Here is a 25,580-nt window from a genome sequence, read left to right on the forward strand (position 1 = left end):
AAATAATTTCTCAAATTCTAGGAATGGTTATACCATTACTGCAAGTGAGGTTCAGGAGATGTATAATGAGGCTTTAATGCTTCTTTTGAATAAATATTCAACACTTATAAGAACTTCTATGTAATAATTTTGTGCTGTTCTGATGGATTCTGTGGCTAATGCTAATCCCACAGTGGACTATTCTAGATGAATGAGGCTTAATCAAATGAATATGGGAAACGCATGACTTCTGCATTACTTCAACATAGTTGAGATGTATCTCTTGGTCTGAGTCCCAATGACGAGACCTCAAATAAAGGTTGAAACCAGTCTGGATAGTGAAATTTCCCACCATCCACAGCATTGTATACACACCTGGTACATATCCCATAATGAAAAGCACATTATGGGATATTAAGGCAATTAATGAGGAGTCACTAGAGTCTACATAGAAGTAGCCTAGTTGTGAAAATACTCCATGTGCAACCTTATTTGCTTATACTTGGATAAAGAATTAAATAAGAATATATTTTCTTGGCATCTTTAATTTAATTAATCTACTTGTTTGACCAAAAAAGTTACAGGAACATGGAATTTGATACACCAGCTAGAAGCAAAGAAGAGAACATGTCTTGGGAAAAGATAACAGCAGTTGATGGAAAAAGGCACTTTTTAATATATTAAGAAGTGTCTTTTTAAGTAGGGAACTGGAATTCTGTGAATTCCACTTCATTCAGAAAATGTGCAAAAAACACAGTTGAGATGTCAAACTTTGTTAACAAGCACAGAAATAACAAGATCATGGCTGTAATGAGCAAAAAGCCATAATGATTTTAATTTACACACATTCACAAACATTGCTCACTTTTATAATGGGCTTACTACATGGATACACTGTACACATTTTGGTAACTATGCAAAATGTCTTAATTGCTCAGATAGTTCTTGGAATAGAAAAAAAAATTAAACAAGTGACTTATCTTTTATGACCATCTGCACTGAATTACAAGCAATTTATAACGTAATCTTGTCATTGGGGACCATCCCCTCACTGCCTGACTCTTCAGCATCTAGCCCTCCAACCCTCTTCCCTCACTTTATCCAAACCCTGCCATGACTGTAAAATCAGTTAAAAATAAACCCTTCCATTGGAAACATATATAGTAAAAGAAAGCGTCTCTCGGTTCGTGAAACATCGTGAAGTGTATAAAACATTTTCTTTGTCCTCTTCAATAGTAAAGAACATTTTGGAAGAATAAAATCTTAACATATCGGCACTAGACATCACCTAAACAAACAAAGGGAAAATGTGAGCGTAATTACAAACATCGATGAAGCATTACTTCTTTGGTTCACTACACAAAGAAGTGCTGGATTCTAAATAGATGGGCCGATCTTGAAGGCCTCAAGCAGAAAAATGCTAAACAATTTGGACATGATGATTTTTGTATGTAACAATGATGCTGAATCGCTTTAAAAACTGACACATCATCGTGTAAGTTTTTAAAAAGACTAATAATTGGAACTGTGTTCAGCATTAAAAACTGACACATCATCGTGTAAGTTTTTAAAAAGACTAATAATTGGAACTGTGTTCAGCATTAAGTGTATGGTTTTAAAATCGTGGACAAATAAATTGCATTTATTATCACGAGTACTGTAATAATTATACAAGCATATTCATACCAATAATATCTAGGTATGATTATATTATTTTTTTCTCTTTATAATACTCTTTTTTTTTTTTTAATATATTGCTTATAAAGTTATTGAGAATTGAAGAAAAAAAAGTAGATTTAACTCATCACTGATATGAGTAACAATTATAAGAAGAAAATTTTGTCAGTCTTGTGGTACTTGTTATAGGCCTGACTACATATATTTCTTTATTACTATTTTTTGTAGTTATTTTTGGATTATAACAATTGATAGGAATAGTTTGCTTGATAGTTTCTATTGCACAGAGTGTCTTGTGAAGAGGCTGGCAAATTTTATGGCCTCCTGATATTAGGATAAAACTATTCCATATTTCAAAGATGCCAAGAAATATTCTTGGCATAATCCTTTAACCAAGTATAAGCAAACAAAGTTTGCATGTGAAATTTCTTCATGACTGGGCCATGTGCATATAGAGTCTAGTAACTTCACATCAATTACCTTGGTATCCCATAACGAAAAGCACACCCTCTTTTGGACAGTACGATGCTATGCATTATGGAACGGGCTACTACCCAGACCCAGAAGATATATCAGGTTTGAATTAATGCAAAAGTCATATATTTCCCATATATAAGTAGTGAATGGGTGTATCATGTTATTATTAAAATACTCTGGATCAGCGACAGATGTTGAAATTTTTTTCACTTGGTAATACTATAAATTAAAAATGCCAAGAAATTATATTCTTGGTTTAATCTATCATTCAAGTTTAAGCATGAAGTTTCTTCACAACTAGTTCCCACTGATGAGACCTTAATGAAAGTCAAAACTGGTCTGTGTAGTGACCCTTCCCATAATGTAGTATTATACATGTCCGAAAGAGGGATGTGTGTGTGTGTGTGTGTTACATTATGAAATACTAAGGCAATCAATGTGAAGTCATTAGCCTGTATTAACATTGCCAATTTTAATCTCACTTTTCCTTCATAATGTGATTCATATAGATAATGAATAACAGTGGAGATAATGTAAGCCCCTGTAGCATACCTGATTTTACATCAAAACCTCTTCCTGTACCTCCTTCCATTCTAACTGCTGACTCATAGCTAAAACAGTACTATGTATTACTTGATGATATAATATCCCATTTACACCATATAACTGTAGCATTTTAAAGGGCTTTCCTACTGGCACCTTGTCATATGCCTTTTCCAGATCTATTCCCAAGATTTCTCATCTATTTGTCATAAAGTGAAAATCAAATCCTGGTAATCTCTATTTGGCCTGAATCCAGGTTGCACTTCATCAAGTTTCCCTTGCACAAGTTTTCTTAGCCGTTTCTCATGTATATTTGCATAAATCTCAACAGGAACACCCAGTAGGGAAATACCTCTGCAATTCTCACATTCAGTTTTATTTCTCTTTTTTAGATGGGTACTATGAGAGCTCTACTCCAATCATGCAGTACAGCTACTGTAAAGCTTTTATACCTCCATATGTGAGCATTTCTGGTCAAATGTAATCTACTTATGCTAACTTTCAGGTTTTTGATGCCTTTTTCTACTTGAAATATGGATAAATATTCCTGATTGCATTCCTGTTGAGTGTTTTCTACCACCATGCTGACATTCATTTAACAATGTTTCAAAGCAATTACTCCTCCACACATTTAGAATATCTCTATCTTCAGTTTTCACATTACCTTTATCATCACTGATTCCTTTCACAGGACTCTTTCCTCCATTTCTAAGTTTTTTCAATAGCTTCCAGAATATTTTGCTACATTCCTGTTATTTTGTATGTTCTTACCAGAGTCTTCCCATGACTTTTGGTTAGCTAGTTTTACACAGTATATATGAAAGTATGTCACTTTCATATATTTTGCTATGTATTCTCTAAGAGCACAAGCTGACACACTTGTTAGAAAATTTCAATATACTTTCTTCTTTTCCTCGACTCTCTCTTTAATTTCCTGTATTCAACATGGAGTTCTGATTTTTTTTCTCCTTGTAGATTATCTCACCACATGCCTCTGGCTGAATCAATGTTTTCTTCAGGGGGTTTTTCTACTGAATATACAAGGTTTAACTCTTGTTTTCAAATAACAAATATAAACAAATGAATTTCAATAACAAAATTAGGTAAATAAAATAATTTGAATGAAATGACATTACAAAAAAAAAGGGGGGGGGGAGAAGGAACACATTATTGCTTGCAATTTATGAGGATGATATTTAATTATCTTTAACTATATTAATTTATCTAATTTTGTTATTTGATTACATTCAAAGTTAATTTATTTTAATTTCAATTTAATTGTAATCTCATTTGATTTTGTAATCATCTGTGGCATGTAGCTCAACTGTGCAAAATGGAATAACATTTCTTTGTTCTAGCTTTACCTTGTGATTTGCTGCAGCACTGATGATGGCCTGTTAATTTTAGGCCAAAATATTTGCAATAATAAGATTATTATTCTTTATTCCTGTGAGTGTTTCTAATAATCATTACTATATCACAAAAAATGCCAAATGGCAAAATTTATTAAAAACTCATTCTTTTTCAGCTTTATGCTTCTTTTACAGGAAGTACACCCAATCCTGTTTTAACACGGTCTTGAAATAACACAGTTGACAAAATTAAAGAAATCCTGTTAAGTATGCATGTAATTTTTCAAGTATTATTTTTGTAACAAAATTTATTATTTTTTAATGTTTTCATATAATGTTCATTTGAATTCAAAAATAAAAATTTATAAGAAATTTCCAAGTTTTCCGAGTTGTGTTAATTGATTTCTAGTGCTGTTATAGTTAAATCAAAAAAATAAACTTGAATTTTTTTTTATATATTAAGTTAAGTTATAATTTTTATATAATATGATTTATTTAACTAACTGAAAATATTTTCTGCCTTGCCAGAAATGATGGATAAAACAACTGAAAAGAAGCCAAAACAAAAAACAATTTCTTTAGAAACAAAAATAGAAATCTTAGATCGGCTTGAAAATGTGAAGGTTCCACATCCGTTGGCAAAAGTTTTAATTTGAATGAAGCTCCGATTCATACAATTAAAAAAAAAACGAAAATGCTATTATGACCATCTGTAGCCTCTGGTACAAAATTGAGGACTAAGTCTTCTTAACATATCAGAGATATAGTTAATAGAAAAATGGAAAAGATGCTGCTAACATGGATTGAAGATCACACCCAAAAATACAAACTAGTAAACACCAGTACCATTAAAGAAAGTTTTAAGAGCTTATGAGAAAATATTTTTCTATATACAGTACATACTAGATGTCTTTTTTTACTCAATATTCTTTAGAATGTATATAGCATGTAAAAATAGGATTGGGTGTACTTCCATGGGTGCTGTTCGGCTGAACTGTCACTGTTGTTTCACTTTCCCTTAAACCTGTAAACATATGAGCACTCTCAACATCCATTTACAGTCCAGCTTCAAGCATACCAAACAATTTTGGTCCATCTTTTTCATTCCATTTACTTCTATGGCTTTGGTGAAGTCTCCCCTATACAAATTCTCTTAGGAATACAGACACCTCAAACAAGATATCAAGTTCTCCCCCCCCACACACACTAGCAAGTTCACAAACAATACTGATAAGTTATAAAATTTTGCAACCATTTCCATGTGGAACTGATATAAAAAAAATAACAAAAAGAACTAAAGGGTGGTTAATAATGAAATCATACCACTGTAAAGACACACATTCCAAAAGAGAGAATATATATATCTATTCAAAAATGGGCCACATGTTTTATAATAGTTTAAGTCTGTAAACATCAAATAGGAAATATAATTAATAAAGGATGGGAGGCAGGATGAAAAATGCATTTTTAAAAAAAAATTTGCATTATTACAAAATTTTTTTTGTAATAATACAAAAGAAGCATCCCCTAAATGCACCTATTAAGCTTAAAAAAGATAAAAAAAAATCTTAAGACAAATTTTTCCTAGTTCTCGGATCATCTATTCTCTATTCATAGGATACTTATCCTTTGCATTTATTTGCTAATTACAAGGACTACTTCAAAAGTTCTGCATAGCATCATACATGTTGAAGTCAATTGCAAGACAGTAAAAACATGTCTTGTTTTCTATTTCTGGTATGCTTGTTCAGTGAAATAAGAAATAAAAATGGAAGAAAATTAACTCAAAATAAATGCTTGGTTATTATACAATGACGATGAGCAACCATATATCAAAACTGAAATCTTATGTGAAAAAAAAATTAAGTTCACAATGTTTTATGTGAAGTTTATGGAGATGGTGCAGTAGATCATAGCACATTGTCACAGTGGACATCTTGTATTAAGGTCGGACAAGCACTGAAGTTAATCCAAAAAGTGACAGGCCATTGATTACTATGGATGAACTAAGTTCCAAGGTACAAGTTTTGAGCCTGACTTTGGGAGGAGAGAAAGGCATGAAGCGAGTTGTTCATGGTAAAGTGTAATACTTTGCCTTGATCATCGACGCAGGAGTTAAAGAAAAATGATGCCAGTGGGTCAGCCATATCTTATGGTACAATAAGCACCACCTGGATCAGACAGCTGACTGAATACATGGATGGGCAAAAGTTGCACCCAATAACTTTGGCAAAAAACAACTGCAATTTGAGCATGGGAAGGGGGGGGGGGAAAGGACAGGGTTTTTGCACCTGGCCCATTTTATGGTTCACTTTGGATTTGCTAATGGGCTTTTTGAAGCAACTGCATACTGTGGCATAGACTTTGGTGAAGGTAGAGTTTTGGTTTCAAGATACTTATTGTATGCTGAATTTTTTTCTTGGAAGAGTAGAGAGGTCCATCCATCAAGTATACTAGTAGATAGAAAAGTCTTTCACAAATCAATTCTGATAGCAAACAGATCCGCATCTCTTTAAACTTGATCAGATGGAAAGTCTGGTTGAATTGTGAACATTTAAAGCCCCCAAGGAAGATGACGTCCCTGTAAGTCTCTGGATGGATGAAAATCAAGTTTCAAAGACAAATTAAAAAGAGACAGAATAGCTATTAAAATTTGGAGAATATAGAAGCAGAAAACGAATGCAAATGAAATGAGACAAGAAAATTTTGAATGAGACTAGACTGAAAGAGGGGGGAGGATTCAAGGTTTAGCTTTCTCTAACAAGAAATGCCAGATCTAACAAATATACAGCTTTCAACCTTGTGGAAGAACAAATCATGCATATTGTAGTTTAAAAGGTATGTAAAATTATCAGAGCTCGAATTTTTAAATTGAATTAGCAGCAATTCTGGGAGTTTGAAATTTATAAAAAAAAAGTTTCAAAAAGAAATTATTTCAGCATTCTCCAGCAAGAGGCATCAGATCTAACAAATGCACAGCTTTTATCCTTATGGGAGAATGAATTATGCATATGAATTTAAAATCTGTGTGACATGATCAGAGTGTGTGTGTGTGGGGGGGGGGGGAATTGTAAAAATGTTTAATAACAAATTATTTTCATTAAACTTATTAATGTCCAGTGACCTACCATGATGGAGGTTCCCTGTATCAGTTGTCATGCTGGCAAAATTAAATTAAGACCATGGCAATCATTACTGAATTGCCAGCTAAACAGATTAGTATAGTTACTGTACATTTTTAATTTTTATAAAGGACATGTGTTTCTTATAATATTGTACACTTTATGCATTACCTTTTTTGTCAAGTTTTCCATAGTCTTTGAGAAACCTTTAGGAACAGAACGCTGATGGTTACATAGGATAGCTACTGAACGATTGGCTCTATTATATGCCAAAAGTTTTTCTGGAAGAGACATCTCAGCTACAAGACATTAAATAAATAAATTAGTATATACTGAATTAGAATATTCACCGTGAGCAGTGAAATCGTCAGTATAAACTCAAAGTGAAATCAAAAAAATAATAAGATTTAATCATTAACTCTTATTATAATCTGCAATATGTAGTTTGAAATGGACACAATTAAGAGATGAGTCAGTATACAGGGTTATTTAAAATGAAAGAACAGATTGTACCTGTTGGCAAAATTTTTATTTCCAATGAAACAAACATGTTATATATCACCTGATAGGAAAAACATGAGTTTATTTTTCCCTGCATTCTAGTAGGAGGCTCTTGCTGCTAGAGTGCATTGTAAGTGCTTGAAGCAAAAAAAGATTCTTCAGTTACTTGCTCAAAGAGTTAAGTGCTTTGTGTTATTGATGTAAAGCATAATTCCATTATTATGTTTCAATGTAAATTCTGTACTCACTTTAAGAAAGAATCTCCTCCTTGTCATAAACAGATTTACTCATGGTACAAAAAATTTTACGAAGAGTAATGCCTCAGTAAAAGAAAAAGTCCAGGTCATCCACATTTCCAAAGTTAATGTTGAAAAATTCGGCAAGCATTCAGATGCAGTCCAAGCAAGGAATTCCTCAACCAGTGATATGGTGTGTTCTCAGGAAATGATTACATATGAAAGGCTACAAGTTGCAGTTAATGCAGACACTACACCTAAGGGACAAAGAAAAAAAAGATTAGACTTTTGGGTAAAAATGTTGGATGACATACAGGATGATTCCTTCACAGCACAACTCATTTTTTCTAATGAATCAACTTTTCACTTAAGTGGTGAAGTGAATCATCATGTGAGAATTTGGGGAAAGAACATCCACATGCACACATTGAATATGAAAGAAATCCACCAAAAATGAATGTGTTTATGGGCCTTTTTTTCTTTGCTGAGGCAACAGTAAATGGGATGTCATGCCTCAATATGTTACAAATCTGGTTGTGCCCTCAACTTCAAGATGACCCTGATGACTTTGTACAACTCATGTTTATATTGCTGGAAATAAAGAATTCATGAACAAGTACAATCTGCTCCTTCATTTTGAATAATCCCATATTTCTAACAAAATATGTTTTCTGCAAAATAAGTTTTATTTATATTATTAATTTATCATTTCTGAATTAATCTGTTTGAGAAGTTACTGCCTTTATTTTGGACATATTTGTTTAGAGATAACATCAAAATGAGAATTAACTTGTATGTTTTGAGCAGTATTGCAAAAGCACATAAGTATGATATTTAAAATGATAAAAAGAGTAAGGTATGCATCATCAGCATTCCCTGGGATGGATCTTTCAAGAGCCTATTATAATAATATCAAGGATACTATTATAGTCAAATTAATAGTTTTATGTACACTTTTAAATTTTTTTGTAAGAATCCCAATACAGTTTTTTAGAGAAAAAAAAAACAAATATGATGATAAGATAAAAGACTATAAAATAAAACTAATACACACACAAGAAGCATGATAAAAAAAAAAAGCTTTCGAATGCTGTCACATGATACTAATACAATTAGTACAAATTCTCGTGGAAAGGCTTAGACATTGGTTATACATTCTTACTAAATAGCTTAAGGAAATTATAACATAATAGAATATACATTAAAATAAATTTTAATACACTTCCAATATTTCGCCAACATCACGTTGCCATTATCACATTATCAAATACAAGACGTGCACGCAAGCACAACACACAGTAAATGAGGAACTTTCTCTTAAAAGTCCTGATGATGCCCCCTAGAGGGCAATGTTGGTATTCTTTGCCGAATGGGCTGAAGGTCTTCTGATGTAGGTTTCCCAAATTTGGGGCAATCTCATGCACCCAAATTTGTTTAGGTTTGGATTGTTTCTTAGGGCTGAGGCTAATTCCATGAATAGCTTTCGTATTTGAATTTACTACGATGTATTATTGTGGCTTTCTTCCACCGTATTCTATGGCAGGTATCCAGCACATGGTCTGCAAGACCGGAGAGGCTGTATTGGTGAAACCGGATGTAGTCCTTGTGTTCTGAAATTCTGATATTAGCTGTCCTGCCTGTTTGGCCATAGTAGGATAGCTTGCAGCTGCAAGGGACTTGGTATACACGATAGGTCTAGGGGAGGAGGTTGGTTTTTAGTGGAGTGGATAAGGGATGCTAATTTTTTATAAGGTCTGTAACAAGAAGTTAAGTCATGTTTTTTTTAGGATTTTTGTAATTTTTTCCGAGGTGCCTCGGATATAGGGAATGGTCAAGTAGTGCATGGTGCACTAGTGTTTTATCTGAAGTACAGGTCATAACAGACATTTCATTCAATCATTTAAAGCTGTTAAACTTTAGGGGCAGAGAAGTCAACTATCATTCTCATGATATAACACTTTACATTATGAGCAGACCCCACTATTTTCTTCATTATCTACCTGCTCATTTAAAAGCTGATAATCCTTGTTGTGAAGTGGGGGGAGGGTTGTGTTTATTAGTTTCAATATTTTTTGGATTTTTTTTTTTTTAGGGGTGGGGTAGCCATTGGCTAAGAAAGTGTTGAGAATGTGGTTTAGTTCAGTGGTTAGGGCATTGTCATCTGAACAGATAAGGTTAGCCCTGTTGAAATGTTGGTGAATGTATCTGCCTGTATGTGTGGGTTTTCTATAAACTGAGAAATGTAAGGTTCCATCAGGCTGGCGGGTGACTAGTGTGTCTAAGAAAGGAAGGCAGTTGTTTTTTTCTTTTTTCAGGGTGAACTTGATTCTGGGGTGTGGTTATTTAAGTGTGTTAGGAAGGAGAGGAGTGCATTGGAGCCATGTGGCCAAATAGCGAACACATCATCAACATAACGAAGTCATATGGTTGGTTTTTGTGGGACAGAGTTTAAGGCTTTCTCTTCAAAAGTCTCCATATAAAAGTTGGCCAAGGGTGGGGAGAGTGGCGAACCCATGGCTGTCCCCCTCTATTTGTTTGTAGAATTTTCCTTGCCAAACAAAAGAGCCTGTATTCATTGTGAACTGAAATAGGGCTGTGATATCAGGAGGAAATTTAGCTTGGATTAGCTCTAAGGATTCTTTGAGTGGGACATTTGTGAATAGGGAGGAGACATCAAACCTGAACATTACGTCATGTTTGAGTATAAGGTTTTCTATGCTGGCTTTGAAGTGGGCTGAGTTTTTTTATGTGTAAAGGTGTGTTGCCAGTATAGGGTGTGAAGGCTTTGGCCAAATGTTTAGCTAGTTTGTATGTGGGGGAATCAATTCACCAATACAGCTACTCTGGTCTTGCAGACCATGTGCTGGATACCCACCATAGAATATGGTGGAAGAAAGCCATGATAATACACTGTAGTAAATTAAAATACGAAAGGCTATTCATGAAATCAGCCTCAGCCCTAAGAAACAATCCAAACCTAAACAAATTTGGGTGCATTAGACTGCCTCAAATTTGGGAAACCTACATCAGAAGACCTTCAGCCCAATCGGCCAAGAATACCAACATTGCCCACTAGGAGGGTGCCATCAGGACTTTTAGGAGAAAGAATAGCTTCCTGCGTCGTTCCTTATTTACTGTGTGTTGTGCTTGCATGCACGTGCCTTGTATTTAAGTTCCTGTGATAATGGCAACGTGACGTTGCCAAAATATTGGAAGTGTATTAAAATTTAATTTAATGTATATTCTATTGTACGTTGTAATTTCCTTAAACCATTAAGAATTAGTACAAAGTAGCTTAAAACTAGATGGAAGTAATGTAAAACTCACAGGATCATTCACTATTTATTTTAAGTTGTATTATTTCAAGTTAACTTGTCAGTGACATTTGACCATGTGTAGACAGAGATTAAGAGAAAAGTGCTTATTGATATTCTTTCTGAAGAAAAATTAAGGTTTCTTGGGAAACACTGGGCCTGTTCTAGAGAATGGATGTAGATGGAATGAAAGGTAAGAGGAAGAAACCTTTGTGCAGATTGAAAGGAGGTTGGAAAGGTTGCATCTTTATAAACCATGTAAAGTGAAAGAATGACAGATGCCAAGTCACTAAAATAGTAGCAGCCATGGAAATGCTACAGAAAAGACATATGGCAGCAAGAAAATACTGGTTGAAGTGACTCTGTAAAAGAGCATTTCTTTTCTTACGAATAACAGCAAAATGCTAGAATACTGAAGTCATTAGATTTAGGATTTTCCTGCATATATATTCAAACAGGTACATTATTTCTACAGAAATACCTTGGTATTGTCAATGCTCTCGGAAAATTGTTATGACAGATGAGAGTGATTCTGAAGAAGCACTTAGGTCAGTACTCTGACCACCTAATCTCAGATTCTTATTTTCTGCCATAAATCTAGCTTCATGATTTTTTTTTCAATATTCCAGTCTCATAAGTCCTACCTAGGCAAACTTCAATATAGTCCAAAGTACCCCCATCTTTAGACTACTACCCAACATGAATCTAACAACTTAGATTCATGCCTTCTACAGCAAGCTCCATTATACACCTTGATGGTTTTGAATGTATGTTGGAAGAAAAATGCTCATTATTCAGAATTAAAAAATTCACCATTCCACCTCCATAGGGGACTAGCTAACTCACTTATGCTGAAAAAAACTTCAATTTGAAGAATCATTCCTTGTGTCAGTGATGAAAATAAAATCCATGTCTTTTTCTAACCGTACATCATTCATCTGACTGCATTACAAAGTTTACCATAATAATACCAACATATTATTGCGGTAAGCTTCTACTTTGCCTCTTCATAAGATGGGCTCTACATTACCTTCTTTCTACTTTAAGCATACTTGAAAATATGTGTCACAGTCTCCTACACAGCCAGAAACATTGTGAAGAAGTTGATCTCATTTTTCCCCCCTCCCATTCAAGTGCCACCTCCTATCCTAGGAGGTTGACTACCATGTGACTCATGGTTAACCACGGGCATAACGACATGTGGTGAGGATCCTATCTCTTCCACATATTGTCATAAGTATTCTCTTTTCTACACACTAAAAAAGGATAGCAGAGACAAACTATTCGAACATGCATTAAGTCTTCGCACTTGAAACATCTAAGTGGGTTTTGGAAGACATAATTTAACAGAGCAGTTCATGTGACTTCAATGGAAAGTATTAAATATAAAGATGATATCTCTATTTAAAATAAGACCACCATCATTTAAAAATATGTCTGATAACTTTCACTTCCTAATCAGATAGTGAATAGTAAATTTCATCATGGTATGGAGGGATTTTAGGCTTTCCGAAATTAGTAAAGAATAGTTTTGATGTTCTTGTAATTTCGGAAAGCTTAAAACCCCTCCATACCATTTTAAATAAGGAAAGATAACCTCTTTCTGATCAGAGAGCACCTATAGTATATTCAAATATGACATGTTGAATATTTTATTATCTTTTGTCATCTGTTCTTTGGATGAGCTATTTCTTTTGCAGTATACTGATATGGTAGGAGCTATGATAAATTTCTCGAAGCAAGTAAGAAAGATTAATAGGCAGGCTGTTTTTTTTGGCAACAAGCAATCAAAGCACTTGGAGGTGAAATATCAGGTGCTATTCCATACCAGCACCAGAGTGAGACTATCCTATCAGCAGACTATGAGGAAAGAGATTTAAATACAACACCAAAGACTTACATATTATGAGGAGAGGGGACTGAAAAAGTTCTGATAAACACCTAGAACAAAAATGATATTAAAGCAACTGATATAACCACAAGAATGAACATATCTTAAAATTCTTTAATCGACATGTTTCCTCTTCTGGTTCCCATCTGCCATACGGCAGCGGGAGGGTAGCTATATGCTACCATTCTAGGGAGAGATGATTATGAGCAAGGTGGTTTCCCATTGCCTTCCTTGCTGTAAGTATTTATGACTGTAGCCTGTGTGTTCACGGGACCGGTTTGCCTGCTTGCGGGATGAAAAACCCCAGATAAACTGGCGGAAAAAACCCTGCTGCCCACGCCCAAGACCGGCTAACTTGGCTATGGCTGAGGAAGATCCTTAAGCTCAGGATCTTCCTCAGGCATATGGTCGCGAAGCGCAAAGCCACTAGGCTAACTGCGCAGACCATGTTTCCTCAACTTGTAATAATTTGTTCTTTTTCTTTTAGGATATATAAGAAGATGTGTCAGAGGTTCTGAAGAAATTCTAAGTCAGAAATGCAGGTCATTATCAAGTTTTTCGTGATACAAGAAAGTCCACAACCGAGATTCACTAAACTTTGAGACTTTAGGGAACTGTGCCCAGCATATGTAGAATAACACGTAAGTTACATGGTTCTATCTCAATTCCTTCATGATGTTCATCAACTTTTCAGCACATCTTCGTAGAATTACTATTTTCTGGTATTAACCCCCCCCACACACACACAAAAAAAAAAAAAAAAAAAAAAAAAAAAAAAGCTACCGCCTTTTTATTCCCGTATACGGGGAGTAGGCGAGGCCATTTAGCCCTATCTAACTTTTGGAGACTGAGTAGGCAGTTCAATCTCCACTGGTACCAATTAGAGATAGATGGCCCAAGGCTATCACTAATTAAGCGGTACGCAGTGAAGAGAGACAGCTCAAATGTGCCGCCATCTCGTGGTCCCTAACCCTAACACAATATATTTAATGTCTGAAATAATGTGGGTTCTACAGTCGATTTTCTTGAGTTTACGGGAGGAAAAACCCGCTTGCCCGTGCCAGAGATCGACTAACTCAGGAACCGGTCGAAAAAAGGCTTAGAAAAATTTCCTCTAGTCGCCGACTAGACTCGAAACCAAGTCTTCCTTCGTGCGGCCAAGCGTCGTGGTGTGCAAACGCCACATCCACTGAGCTACACAGGCTCTTAACCACACACAAAGAAGCCAAAAATAAATTGTTTTTATTTGACTAGTTTTGTGAAAAAAAAATTGTTCACTTCATGAGGAAATAGCACAAATAAATTAAAAAACTACAAGCAAAGTAATAGCAGTCAACATTTCAAGTGAAGAATATTTGAAATCACTTAAACAGTGGAGAGCATACATTCGCTGTAATGCTGGTTCATGGGTTGCTGTATACTACTGGTAGATACAAGTGTGATGAGACAGATTACGGAAGACTAGATTTGATGTAAAATCATCCCTTGTTTCATGTTACACTGTAGATGATATTCCATCATTTCAGTTGATTCTTTGACTGTTCTTGAGCAAAAGAGGTAATCAATGTGGAGCACTTCAGTTTGTTGCCATTCTACTAAATGTTTTATATCTGTTGTAAGTGATGCCAGCCTTGATTTGTGCTTTATTCTCATTGTCCTTTATGTGTTCCAATCAGCATATCTCTCCAGATCTGCCAGTTTAATCTATGTTGTGTAACCCACAGCTACAAATGATCTTGTAGGAACCTACTTTTTTTAAGTGGTAGATGTGGTGGTTTAGGAGGTTTTGGATGATTGGAGATTTTCTTGATAGGGTAAAAAGTAACTTTTAGATTTGTTTTTTTGCAAAGTAACCTTGCTATTTTATCTGTGACTGATTGTATATATGGAAGAATCACTGCTCCTTTATATTCTTGGTTTATTTGTTCTTCTTTGTTTTGGAGGTTGAGATAGAATTTTTTGACCAATGTTCTGTTGTAGCCATTTTTTGTAAGGACCGAATTAAGATACTGTAGCTCTTTGTTTCTTTTATCTATATTTGTGGAAATTCTGTAGGTTCTATTGCACAAGGAATGGATGATGCCTATTTTTTGTGCTGGGTGGTGGAGAAGTTGCATGAACATAATGTCCTGTGTTAGATGGTTTCCTTTAGATTGAGAAGTTTAGTGTGTTTTGCTCTTATATCTCAACTAATGTATTCAAAAATGTTATCATTTCTCATCACCACCCAGCACAAAAAATAGGCATTATCCGTTCCTTACGTGACAGAGCCTACAGAATTTCGATGAATATAGATAAAAGAAACCAAGAACTAGATTATCTTAATTCTGTTCTTACAGAAATGACTACAACAGAACATACATACCCAAGGCCCACCTTTCCTAATTGGGTTGTGGGGATAGCAGCTGCAAGAGGAACTTTCAATGGTCACGATCCTCCAGCATCAAGCTCAGGTGTTCTGGTGGGATTCTCAAACGTGTCCACCCAAGGTTTTAGATGTAATCTATCCCATGAGTCCTTGGCCTTCCATGGCCTCCCACCCTCTGGCTTGGCAAAGAGGGCCTGCTGGGGGAGCCTTTCTGGTGACATTCTGACCAGGTGCACGTACCAACATAACTGTGATCTCTCAACACGGAGAAGCAACGGTTCAGTATTGAGGGTTTCCCAAATTGCAGAGCTTCTGACTCTGTCGAGTCTTGTCAGCCCCGCAACCCCTCGAATGAACCTCATTTCAGCTGCTTGGATTTGTGTCCACATTCTTTCAGTCATTACCCAACTCTCATGACCATAGGTGAGGATGGGGACACAGACTGTATTGAAGACAGCCAGCCTTACCTTCTGGCCTAACTCTTGTTTCAATACTACTGTACGGCCAAGCTCCCGGAATATTGCGCTTGCTGAGTCAATCCGAGTATCTAGCTCTACATCCCGCTTTCCATCACTCGTGAATAGGGACCCAAGGTATTTAAACTTCTGCACCTGCCTCAGTATGACTCTACTCACATGTAGAGTGCTCTGGGATGGTTGTCTTGAGACCACAAATGTTTTAGTTTTGGCCACACAGATCTTCATTCCAGCTTCTGCACAAACAGCTACAAACCTATCCAGGGTCTGCTGGAGGTCATCTATGCAAGAGCTAAGCAGAACTAGGTCATCTGCAAAAAGCAGATGTCCAATGCTAGATCTTCCAATTCTGACACACTCACTGCCTCAGCTGTGCCTATCAATCCGGTCCATAAATATTATGAAAAGGAGGGGTGACAGAACACACCCTTGGCGGAGGCCAACGGAGACTGTGAAAGGTTCAGACTTTGTGCTGTTTACCCTGACACAAAACTCTGGGCATTCATACAGGGACTTGATGGCAGCTAATAGTTGACCATCCACTCCATTCCGGTACTACTTGCCAAAGCTTATCCCAAGGAACCCGGTCATATGCCTTCTCCAAGTCCACAAAACAGGTGTAGACATTCTTGGCATATTCTCAAGATTTCGCAAAGACTTGCCTTAAAGTGAAGATTTGGTCAGTTGTGCTTCTACCAAGACGAAAGCCATATTGTTCTTCCTGTAACTATGACTCAACTATGCTCCTGCACCTACTTTCCAAGCACCTAGCATATACTTTCCCAGGCAGGCTGAGCAGAGAGATGCCATGATAGTCGCTGCAATCTCTCTCTGGTCTTCCTTCTTGAAGACTGGTATTATTATGCCTGTCTGCCATTGCTTTGGTGCTCGCCCAGATATCCAAGCAGCCTGACACACTCAAGTCATCCAAAGAACGCAGTCTTGATTTAAAGCTTTTAGCATTTCGGGCCGAATTTCATTATCACCAGCAGCCTTGCCCAATTTTAGTTTTATTGCTAAATGGACCTCTTCTACTGTGAGACTAGTCATCGCCCCGATATGCACCTCTTGGATGTCCATAACTGCTGGGCCACCTGGGTTAAGAAGGCTCTCAAAGTATTCCCTCCATCTGTGGAGGGTATCTTTCTCAGTTGTTGTTGTTGTTGTTTTAAGTGCACCATCAGAGGCCTTAACTGCCCTTGCTGTGCACAATTTCCTCTCTCGAAGGCGGCGAATGGTCTGCCAGAATACTTTGTTTGCATTTGCATAGATGAGCTAATCTTTCGCCAAAGGATTCGAAAGCCTTCTGCTTTGCTGTCTTTACTGACTCAGCAGCAGCTTTTCGTGCCTTAGTGTACCTGAAACGCATCTCAGGTGACCTGACCCTAAGCCATGTTAGGTAATCCTCCGTTTTTGCCTGGACAGCTTTTTGGCTTGGTTCCACCAACGTGTCCTTTCCTCACTGCCCATCGCCATGCCAAGCCGCTTTCTGCCACAGCATGAGAGTGCATAGACAGTGACAGCAGTTCTGAAGAGCTCCCACTCCTCCTCAACATCTGCAGTATGCTTGGGAATCTCTTTGAACCTGGAGGAAACATCTGCAAAATTCTTCCTCACAGCCTCATTTTCCAATGCCTCTCATTTCACACAGTATAGCTGCTTAGGCCTACAAGCGTTGATGGTAGCATCTACAACAGAACATTAGTCAAAAATATTCTATCTCAACCTCTAAAACAGACAGAACAAATAAACCAAGACTGTAAGGGAGTGCAGTGATCCTCCCAATATAAAGAACTAATGTTTTGAAGTTGTCCAATAAGTTCTACTAGTTTCTTGATATTGGGAGGTAGATTTAATTATCTTTTCTATTTTTGTAGGATGACATACATTATTAGTCAAAAGTGCAAGGATAGCAACAGTCATACCGTGCCAAGCACGTGTCATAAATAAGTGGCTAATATAGGTTTAAAACCTATACACTGCTTGGAAAGAAGTCAACATACAACAACGATAGGCAAAGTTTGTACATTGTACCATGTAAGAAGTCATGTGTTTGTAGCTATTATAAATTGGAGGAATATGATACTCCAAAGTCAGAACTGTGTCTGAGTGAAATGGCTGCGAGAAGGGAACTGTTGGAGTTTGAAAGAGGCACTGTGATAGGATATGTTGCAAGCCTATCTGTTCAGCAAATTGTTGACAAATGGGCTATCCCTGGGTTGACAATCAGTGATACTGAGATGAAAACACAAGGAGTAAACTGGAGGTGCTACCCACAATGTGCGACCTACCACACTCATTGAACGTGACTATACAGTGCTATGAAGGTTAGGTAAAAACTGCCATTCGCAATCACCCAAAACACTGAATGCAGAGTTCTGGGCATCGACTGGAACATGAATCTGCAAAAACCATTCAGAACTGAGACCACAACATGGGTTCCCATGGTAGGACCGCAATATGCAAACCTCACATTACCTGAAGCAGCATGCAGTGTCATCTTCAGTGGTGCAAAGAGAATGTACAGTGGGATATGGAAGCTTGGAAAGCTGTGTTATAGAGTGGTGAATGAACCTACACCCTCTACCAAGGAGATGGATGGGTGTGGCAGATGCCAGGTGAACTTCTCTTACCAGAGTACGTAACCCCATCTATGAAATTCAGAGGTGGATGTGTGATGATATGGTCCTGTATTTCCTCATTTGGATTTAGACCTAATTGCAATGCAACAAACATTGAACTCTGAGAAGAATCTAAACATTTTGGATAATGCAATGCTTCTTACTTTGTGGCTACTTTACTACTATGAAACTGACCACTGTCTCTTTCAGCAAGACAATGGACAGTATCATAAGGTTGCTGCAAATATATGGTTTGTGGACATAATGTCACCACACTTCATGTTATTAGTCAAAATAATAACAAAAATCACAAATGAAACATTTCTTAGAACTATACTATTTAATAAATAAATCATCATCATTATTATCAAATTCTGCCATGTACCCTCAAGGGGGGGGGGAACAAGATATGAGAGTACTACATGAAAAATTTACATCATTACTAACTTCCTATCTACAATTTTCCTCCAAATCAGTCTGTTACTTGTCAAGATGTCAACATTATCAGATCTTATATTTCTATCATCTAAGGCACTTTGTAATAAATTTAGTTTAATCCTATATCCAAGTGTGTGCAAACGAAGTTTGCACCTGAAAGTATCTTCAGGACTGAGGTAAGGTGGTACAACACTGGGCAACTCCTTGAAAAGGTGGAGCAAGCTACCAACACTTCTATCTCAGTATCTCCCATAATGCAAAACACATCTCCTTGCAGATATGTATAATGTTATGCATTAATAGGGAAGGGCCACTACCCAGACTAGTTTCGACCTTTATTGAAGTCTCTTCAGTGGGAGCCAGGCCCAAGTGGAGATACCAAGACAGAAGCATTAGCAATGACCTCAATAAAGGTCGAAACTAGTCTGGGTAGTGGCCCTTCCCATTTAATGCATAACATTATACATATCCACAAGGAGATGTGTTTTGCATTATGGGAGATACTGAGATAGAAGAGTTGGTAGCTTGCTCCACCTTTTCAAGGAGTTGCCCGGTGTTGTACCACCTTACCTCAGTCCTGAAGATACTTTCAGGCGCAAACTTTGTTTGCACACACTTGGATAAAGGATTAAACTAAATTTATTACAGTCTGACCAAGTGAAAAATAAACTTTCAATAAGGCACTTTGTATCGTATCAATCCACCTATATCTTGGTTTTCCCTGGGTCGTTTTCCTGCCAACCCGGCAGAGAACACTTGTTTTGCTAATCTTCCCTCATCCATTCTGTTTAAGTGACCATACCAATTGAGATTAGCTCTGCTACCGGATTCCTGGATGCTAACAATGTCAAGTTCTTTCCTAATATCCTCGTTTTTAATATGATATTGCCATTGATGGCATCTGATCAAGCCTCTAATCTTTCTCAGGACTCTCATATCTGCGGTCTCTAGTCTTTGGTCAAGTAATTTACTTCTGATGCAGCTCTCAGATCCATAAGTTAAAACTGGTTTGAACACTGTCTTGTATACAGCTAATTTAGTGTTCCAACTAATTTCTCTCTTATTCAATATGAATCTATTCAATTGACTTCCTACCATACCAGCTTTGTTGATTCTGTTGTTTATTTCCATATTTAATTTAACATCTTCACTAAAAACCGTGCCTAAGTAGTTGAAATGTTTTACTTGATCCACAGGTTCTCCATCCACAACGCAGTTGACATTTTGAACGATTCTGCCTATTTTCATTGTCATTTTATTGCTGACCTTCATACCATATATATTACAACAGTTATTCAATTTAGTCAGGGAATCTTGCAGACTTCTAGCAGATTTATTTAGAAGTATAACATCTTCTGCATTAAAGCAAAGAGCTGACATTAACATCTCCAATTTTGATATCAGGTTTAATACCACTTTCCTTCATAATGTGATCCATATAGATAATGAATAACAGAGGAGATAACGTACATCCTTGTCTGACACCAGATTAAACATTAAACCATTTTCCTGTACTTCCTTCAATTCTAACTGCTGACTTACAACTCAAATAAAGACTAAGTATTGCTTGATATAATGACCCATTGACACCATATAACTGTAGCATATTGAATAGCTTCTCTCTTGGCAACTTGTCATATGCCTTTTCCAGATCAACAAAACTTAAATACAGATCTTTGTTATATTCCTATGATTTTTAAACTATTTGTTATAAAGTCAAATATTTGTCAATCTGATCCTGACAGCTTCTATTTGGCCTCAATCCAGCTTGCTCTTCACAAAGCTTTTCTTCCACAATTCTTCTCAACCGTTTCTCAAGTATACTTGCATAAATCTTACCAGGAACAGTCAGTAGGGAAATACCTATGTAATTCTCACATTCAGTTTTATTTCCCTTTTTATATAAGGGCACTATGAGAGCTCTACTCCAATCATCGAGAATTCGTCCCTCAGTACAGGACTTCTGAACTATGCAGTGCAGCCGCTGTAAGACTTTTATACTACAATATTTGAGCATTTCTGGTCGAATATCATCTATTCCTGCTGCCTTTCCACATTTCAAGCCTTTGATAGCTTTTTCTACTTCAAGTATGGTTATGTATTCCTGACTATGCCTGTTGAGTGTTTTTTTTTTTTTTTTTTTTTTTTTTTTTAAATCACTGTGCAATCACTGCTTGTTTCATTTAGAAATTTTTTGAAGTAATTACTTCACTTTCAAGGATATCTTTTTCTCCCATTTTCATGTAACCTTTATCATCTCTAATTCCTCTTACAGCACTCTTTCCTTCATTTCTAAGCTTCTTCAAAAACCTCCAGAATATCTTACCACCTTCTTGATATTTATTTATGTTCTATGTTCTCCCATGGAGAACATAGAATGGAAGAAAAGTCATGGGAGGACTTGCCAAAGTCCTCCCATGACTTTTGTTTAGCTAGTTTTACACAATGTTTGGCTTTCTTACATTTGTCTCTGTATTCACCAAGAGCACAAGCTGACTTATTTGCCAGGAACTTTTGATATGCTTTCTTCTTTTCCTTCACTGCCTCTTTAACTTCCTGTGTCCACCATGGAGTTTTGATTTTTCTATCCTTGCAGACAACCTCACCACACGTCTCTCTCTGGCTTAATCAATCAAGGTTTTCCTCAAGGCTTGGTTCCTGTTTTCAAACTCTTTCATTTTTCTTTGTGTATTTCAGTCTACAGTTCACATCTAAGAGCTGATCAACTTTTATTTGCTTTAAAACTTTCTTACATGTTATTCTTTTCAATATGAAATTCAATTTTATCCTGCTCAAGACTAAATAGAGATCACTTCCAATTTCAAATCTTCTGTACACTCTGGTGTCCTGTACCAAGGAGAAAATATCACTATCAACAATAACATAGTCAATGAGACTTTTCTTATTTCTTGCCTCTTTTCTCCATGTGAATTTGTGTACATTTTTATGTTGGAATATGGTATTAGTAATAACCAGTCCATGTCCTGAGCAGAAATCCAACAGGTATTTACCATTATTATTAGCTTTGCTCTTTTCTCCAAATTTTCCCAATATATTTTTGTATGTCTGACAATCATTTCCTACCCTGCTATTTAGATCCCTAACAAGGACCAGCTTTTCCTTTTTCATTGTTTCAGTTGCTTTTTCTAAAGCCTCAAAAAATTCCTCCACTTCTACCTTAGTAAAACCTTCTGTGGGATCATAGGCACAAATAAATCTCATTGTCCAGTTCCTCATTCTGATATTTGCCCACATCACTCTACTTGAGACTGCCTTCCATTCAAGATTAGCCTCGTATTTAGTGTTGAATACTATGGCTACTCCTTCTTTTCCTTGATTGTCATTGCCTGAATATAACATTTTGTATTTATTGCTCAGAAAGATCTCACCAGTTTTTGTCTTTTTTGTTTCAGTCACCCCTATTATGTCGATCTGGTACTTATCTGATTCCTCAGCTAGCTCCATTTCTTTGCCATTCAGGCTTCTTATGTTGATAGTACCAAGCTTTAACTCTGGTGATGTTGAGTTGGGGTGCGTTTTCAGATTTTTTCCAGTAGCTGACTTTTCGCTGTTTGCCTTGGTTCTCTGGCAAAAACAACAGGGGGGGCCCTTGTTTTAAAATACATAAAATCTCAGCGAGTGTGTCAGCTATTGCTGTTGGATCAGTACAACTACTGTGCTTAAGGACAAAGAGAAGGTGAGTGTCCTTCCAGTTCTCTGTGTTTGTGGCTTTTCTTTTTGTTTCTGCATAGCCATGTATCCTGTCCATGATCTTATATCTTAGCCATGTCCTTCGTTTTTTACCTCTTGATCCTTTTCCCATAATTTTTCCTTCTAAAACTGTTAGTATCCTCTGTCCTGCTGAACCTCTCAGTACATGTCCCACCAATCTCATCTTTCTCTGGATCATTTCCTGTAATAAAAGCCTCTGTGTTCTCATTCTCTATAGGACATCTGTATTTGTCACATATTCTGACCATGCGATTTTTAGAGCTCTCCTTTAGCACCACATTTCAAACACCAATATCTATTGTCTTACTCTCTTCTTGAATATCCAGGTCTCAACTTCCATATGTGAAAACTGGCCACACTAATGTTCTTATCATTCTTTTCTTTGTCTCGATACCCACAGAACTTCTGAGCAGATCTTTATTTTTCCAGAAGGCATCCTTAGCTATGGCTGTTCTTTTTTTTATTTCTTGATCTTGCTTTCCATTTGCAGTAAAGTAGGTGCCTAAATATTTGTATTCTGTTGAATGTTCAATTTTCATATCGTTTATGAATATCTATCTCAGATCTGTTTTCTTTTGAGATTTTCATAAATTTGGGCTTTTTTGCATTTATATCTAATCCAAATTCTTTACATTTTTCAATTAGTAGCTGCAGTAATTTGATTAATTTATTTTGGTTTTCTGCTATTAGAATGATATCATCAGCATATCTAAGATTGCTGTATTTTATACCATTGATACTAATTCCTATTTTTTGTTTTTCAATCTTTTTCATCACTGTCTCACTATAGATGTTAAATAGATTTGATGAAAGGATACAACCTTGTCTAACTCCTCTTTTTTATTTTCACTAGAGATATTAGATATAACATTATTTCGGAGCCAAACGTTTGTAGAAACTATGCAAGTTTCGTAAAATTGACCAGAGCTTACGAGAATACAATCCTCGGCATTAGAGGTGCCTTAGCATGCACTACTTAAAAGATATGTGCTGTCCAAGCGCTCATGTCTTTTAAGTAGTGCAAGTTAAGGTTATAGAGTTTTTTTTAAAGGTTTTTAAGGCTTCGGTGGCCAGACAGCTATTTCAAATGGGTTGGTTCTCTTCAGAGACGAGGCAGAAATCTCAAGAGAGCAAAGCCTCTCATTCGGTATTAAGGAAATCAAATGTCTGAGAAATGTATTTTTTGTAAGTGAATTCTTTCTTGGTCATGCATAAATTTACTAAAAAAAAGAACCATAAGGCTCCATTTCAGCGATGTAAAAATTACATAAGCAAAGTGGATAATATTAGACTATTATTTGAAAGCTGAATGTTTGTAGAAATTATGAAAGTTTTGTTAAATTGATCAGAGAGTTTATGAGATTACAATCCTCGGCATCAGAGTTGCTTTAACTTGCACTACTTAGAACATGAGCACAGCCCAAGCACCCATAATCTTTACATTGCCAAAATGAAGTAGATTTATTTATTTTTAGTAATTACTTTTATACCGATCAAGAGTTCACTTACAAAAAATACATTTCTCTGACATTTGATTCCTTAGTACTGAATGAGAGTTTTTTTGCCCTCTTAAGATTTCTGCCTAGTCTCTGAAGAGAATGGAACCAGTTCGAAACAACTGTCAAGCCAGTGAAACCTTAAAAAAATGCACTAATAAAAAGCAAATACATGAAAGCTTGGTCAGCGCTCATGTCTTTTGGGTAGTGCAAACTAAGGCAATGCCGAGGATTGTATTCTCGTAAGCTCTCTGGTAAATTTTAAGAAACTTTCATACAACAAACTACTAACATTCGGCTTTGAAATAACGATGGATCTAATATCCACTTACCTATGTAATTTTTTATATCACTGAAATGAAGCCACATTGCTCTTTTTTTTAGTAATTAGGTTTGATGTAGGATATCTGCAAAAAATATCCCAAGCTTTCTTCTGGGCTTCTTTGGCCGCTGTAAAATCATCAATCCATCATGGCTTAGGAAAACATGGGAAACGACTACATGTTTTAGGAACTGCAGTTGTGGCTGCTACTATAATACACTTTGTTACATCCTTCACTGCATCACTGAGAGAAGATGAACTGACTGTTGCAGAATCAAAAACTGCTAATGAGAAAAAGCGGACCAGTCAGCATGCTAAATTTTCCACTGATGTAGTGCATAGTTGCCCATGTACTAAGTGGATATCACAGGAAAGTGATTGTTCCCAAATAAGTTGCCATCATTTTCCCCACTTAAACAGCAAAGAAAAGGGAGGGTGAGCAGATAGTTAAGTCGATGGCAGTAAATGCTCTGGTGGGAATAGGGAAGGTGTTGCTTCTTCTGTTTAAGAGGAGGAGAATATTATTGACAAGCACATGCTCAAGAACTCTTCTTCTGATGTTTGTTCAGGCACTACCCCACAGAGCATTATGTCCATTTAAATCTCCCATTAAAAGTAAAGGGAACGGTAACTGTGATATGACATCATCAAGGTCATCTTGAGAAAAATCAGCAGTTGGAGAGATGCAGATGCAGCAAACTGTTATTATATTTCCAAAGGAGAGTCTTATAGAAACTGCTTCTATGCTGGTGTTAATCTGGATTTGTTGGAAGGAGATATGGTTGCCCACAAGGATGACTCCTCTGTAGGCAGGTCCATCCCCCTATCCTGTCCTTATCAACATATTATGGTAGCAATATGGAATACTGGATCATCATTTGGTTTCAGGTATGTTTCCTGCAAGTAGAAACATATTGGTTTATACTTCTTCAAGAGTCTTGATGTCTTTTATGTTTTGTCGGAATCCATGACAATTTCATTGTAGGAATGTTTCCATTATTTCTTTTTGGTGGTATCATCTGGCTTCCATTATGG

General features: G+C 36.4%; 1 protein-coding gene across 1 annotated transcript in view; it reads right to left on the minus strand.

Moving 5' to 3' along the window:
* The window catches only part of Top1 (DNA topoisomerase 1), a 198,059-nt gene that overhangs the window by 45,089 nt on the left and 127,390 nt on the right, over window positions 1–25,580 (minus strand). The window contains exon 11 of the mRNA XM_090401923.1: window positions 7,322–7,449. Coding sequence (XP_090258049.1) covers window positions 7,322–7,449 — 128 coding nt within the window. The remainder of the gene's footprint in view (window positions 1–7,321; window positions 7,450–25,580) is intronic.

This window comes from Typopeltis vanoorti, chromosome 12 (genome assembly GCF_054136105.1).
Source record: "Typopeltis vanoorti isolate ZY-2024b chromosome 12, IOZ_Tvanoo_1.0, whole genome shotgun sequence".
In the NCBI taxonomy this organism is placed as follows: domain Eukaryota; kingdom Metazoa; phylum Arthropoda; class Arachnida; order Uropygi; family Thelyphonidae; genus Typopeltis; species Typopeltis vanoorti.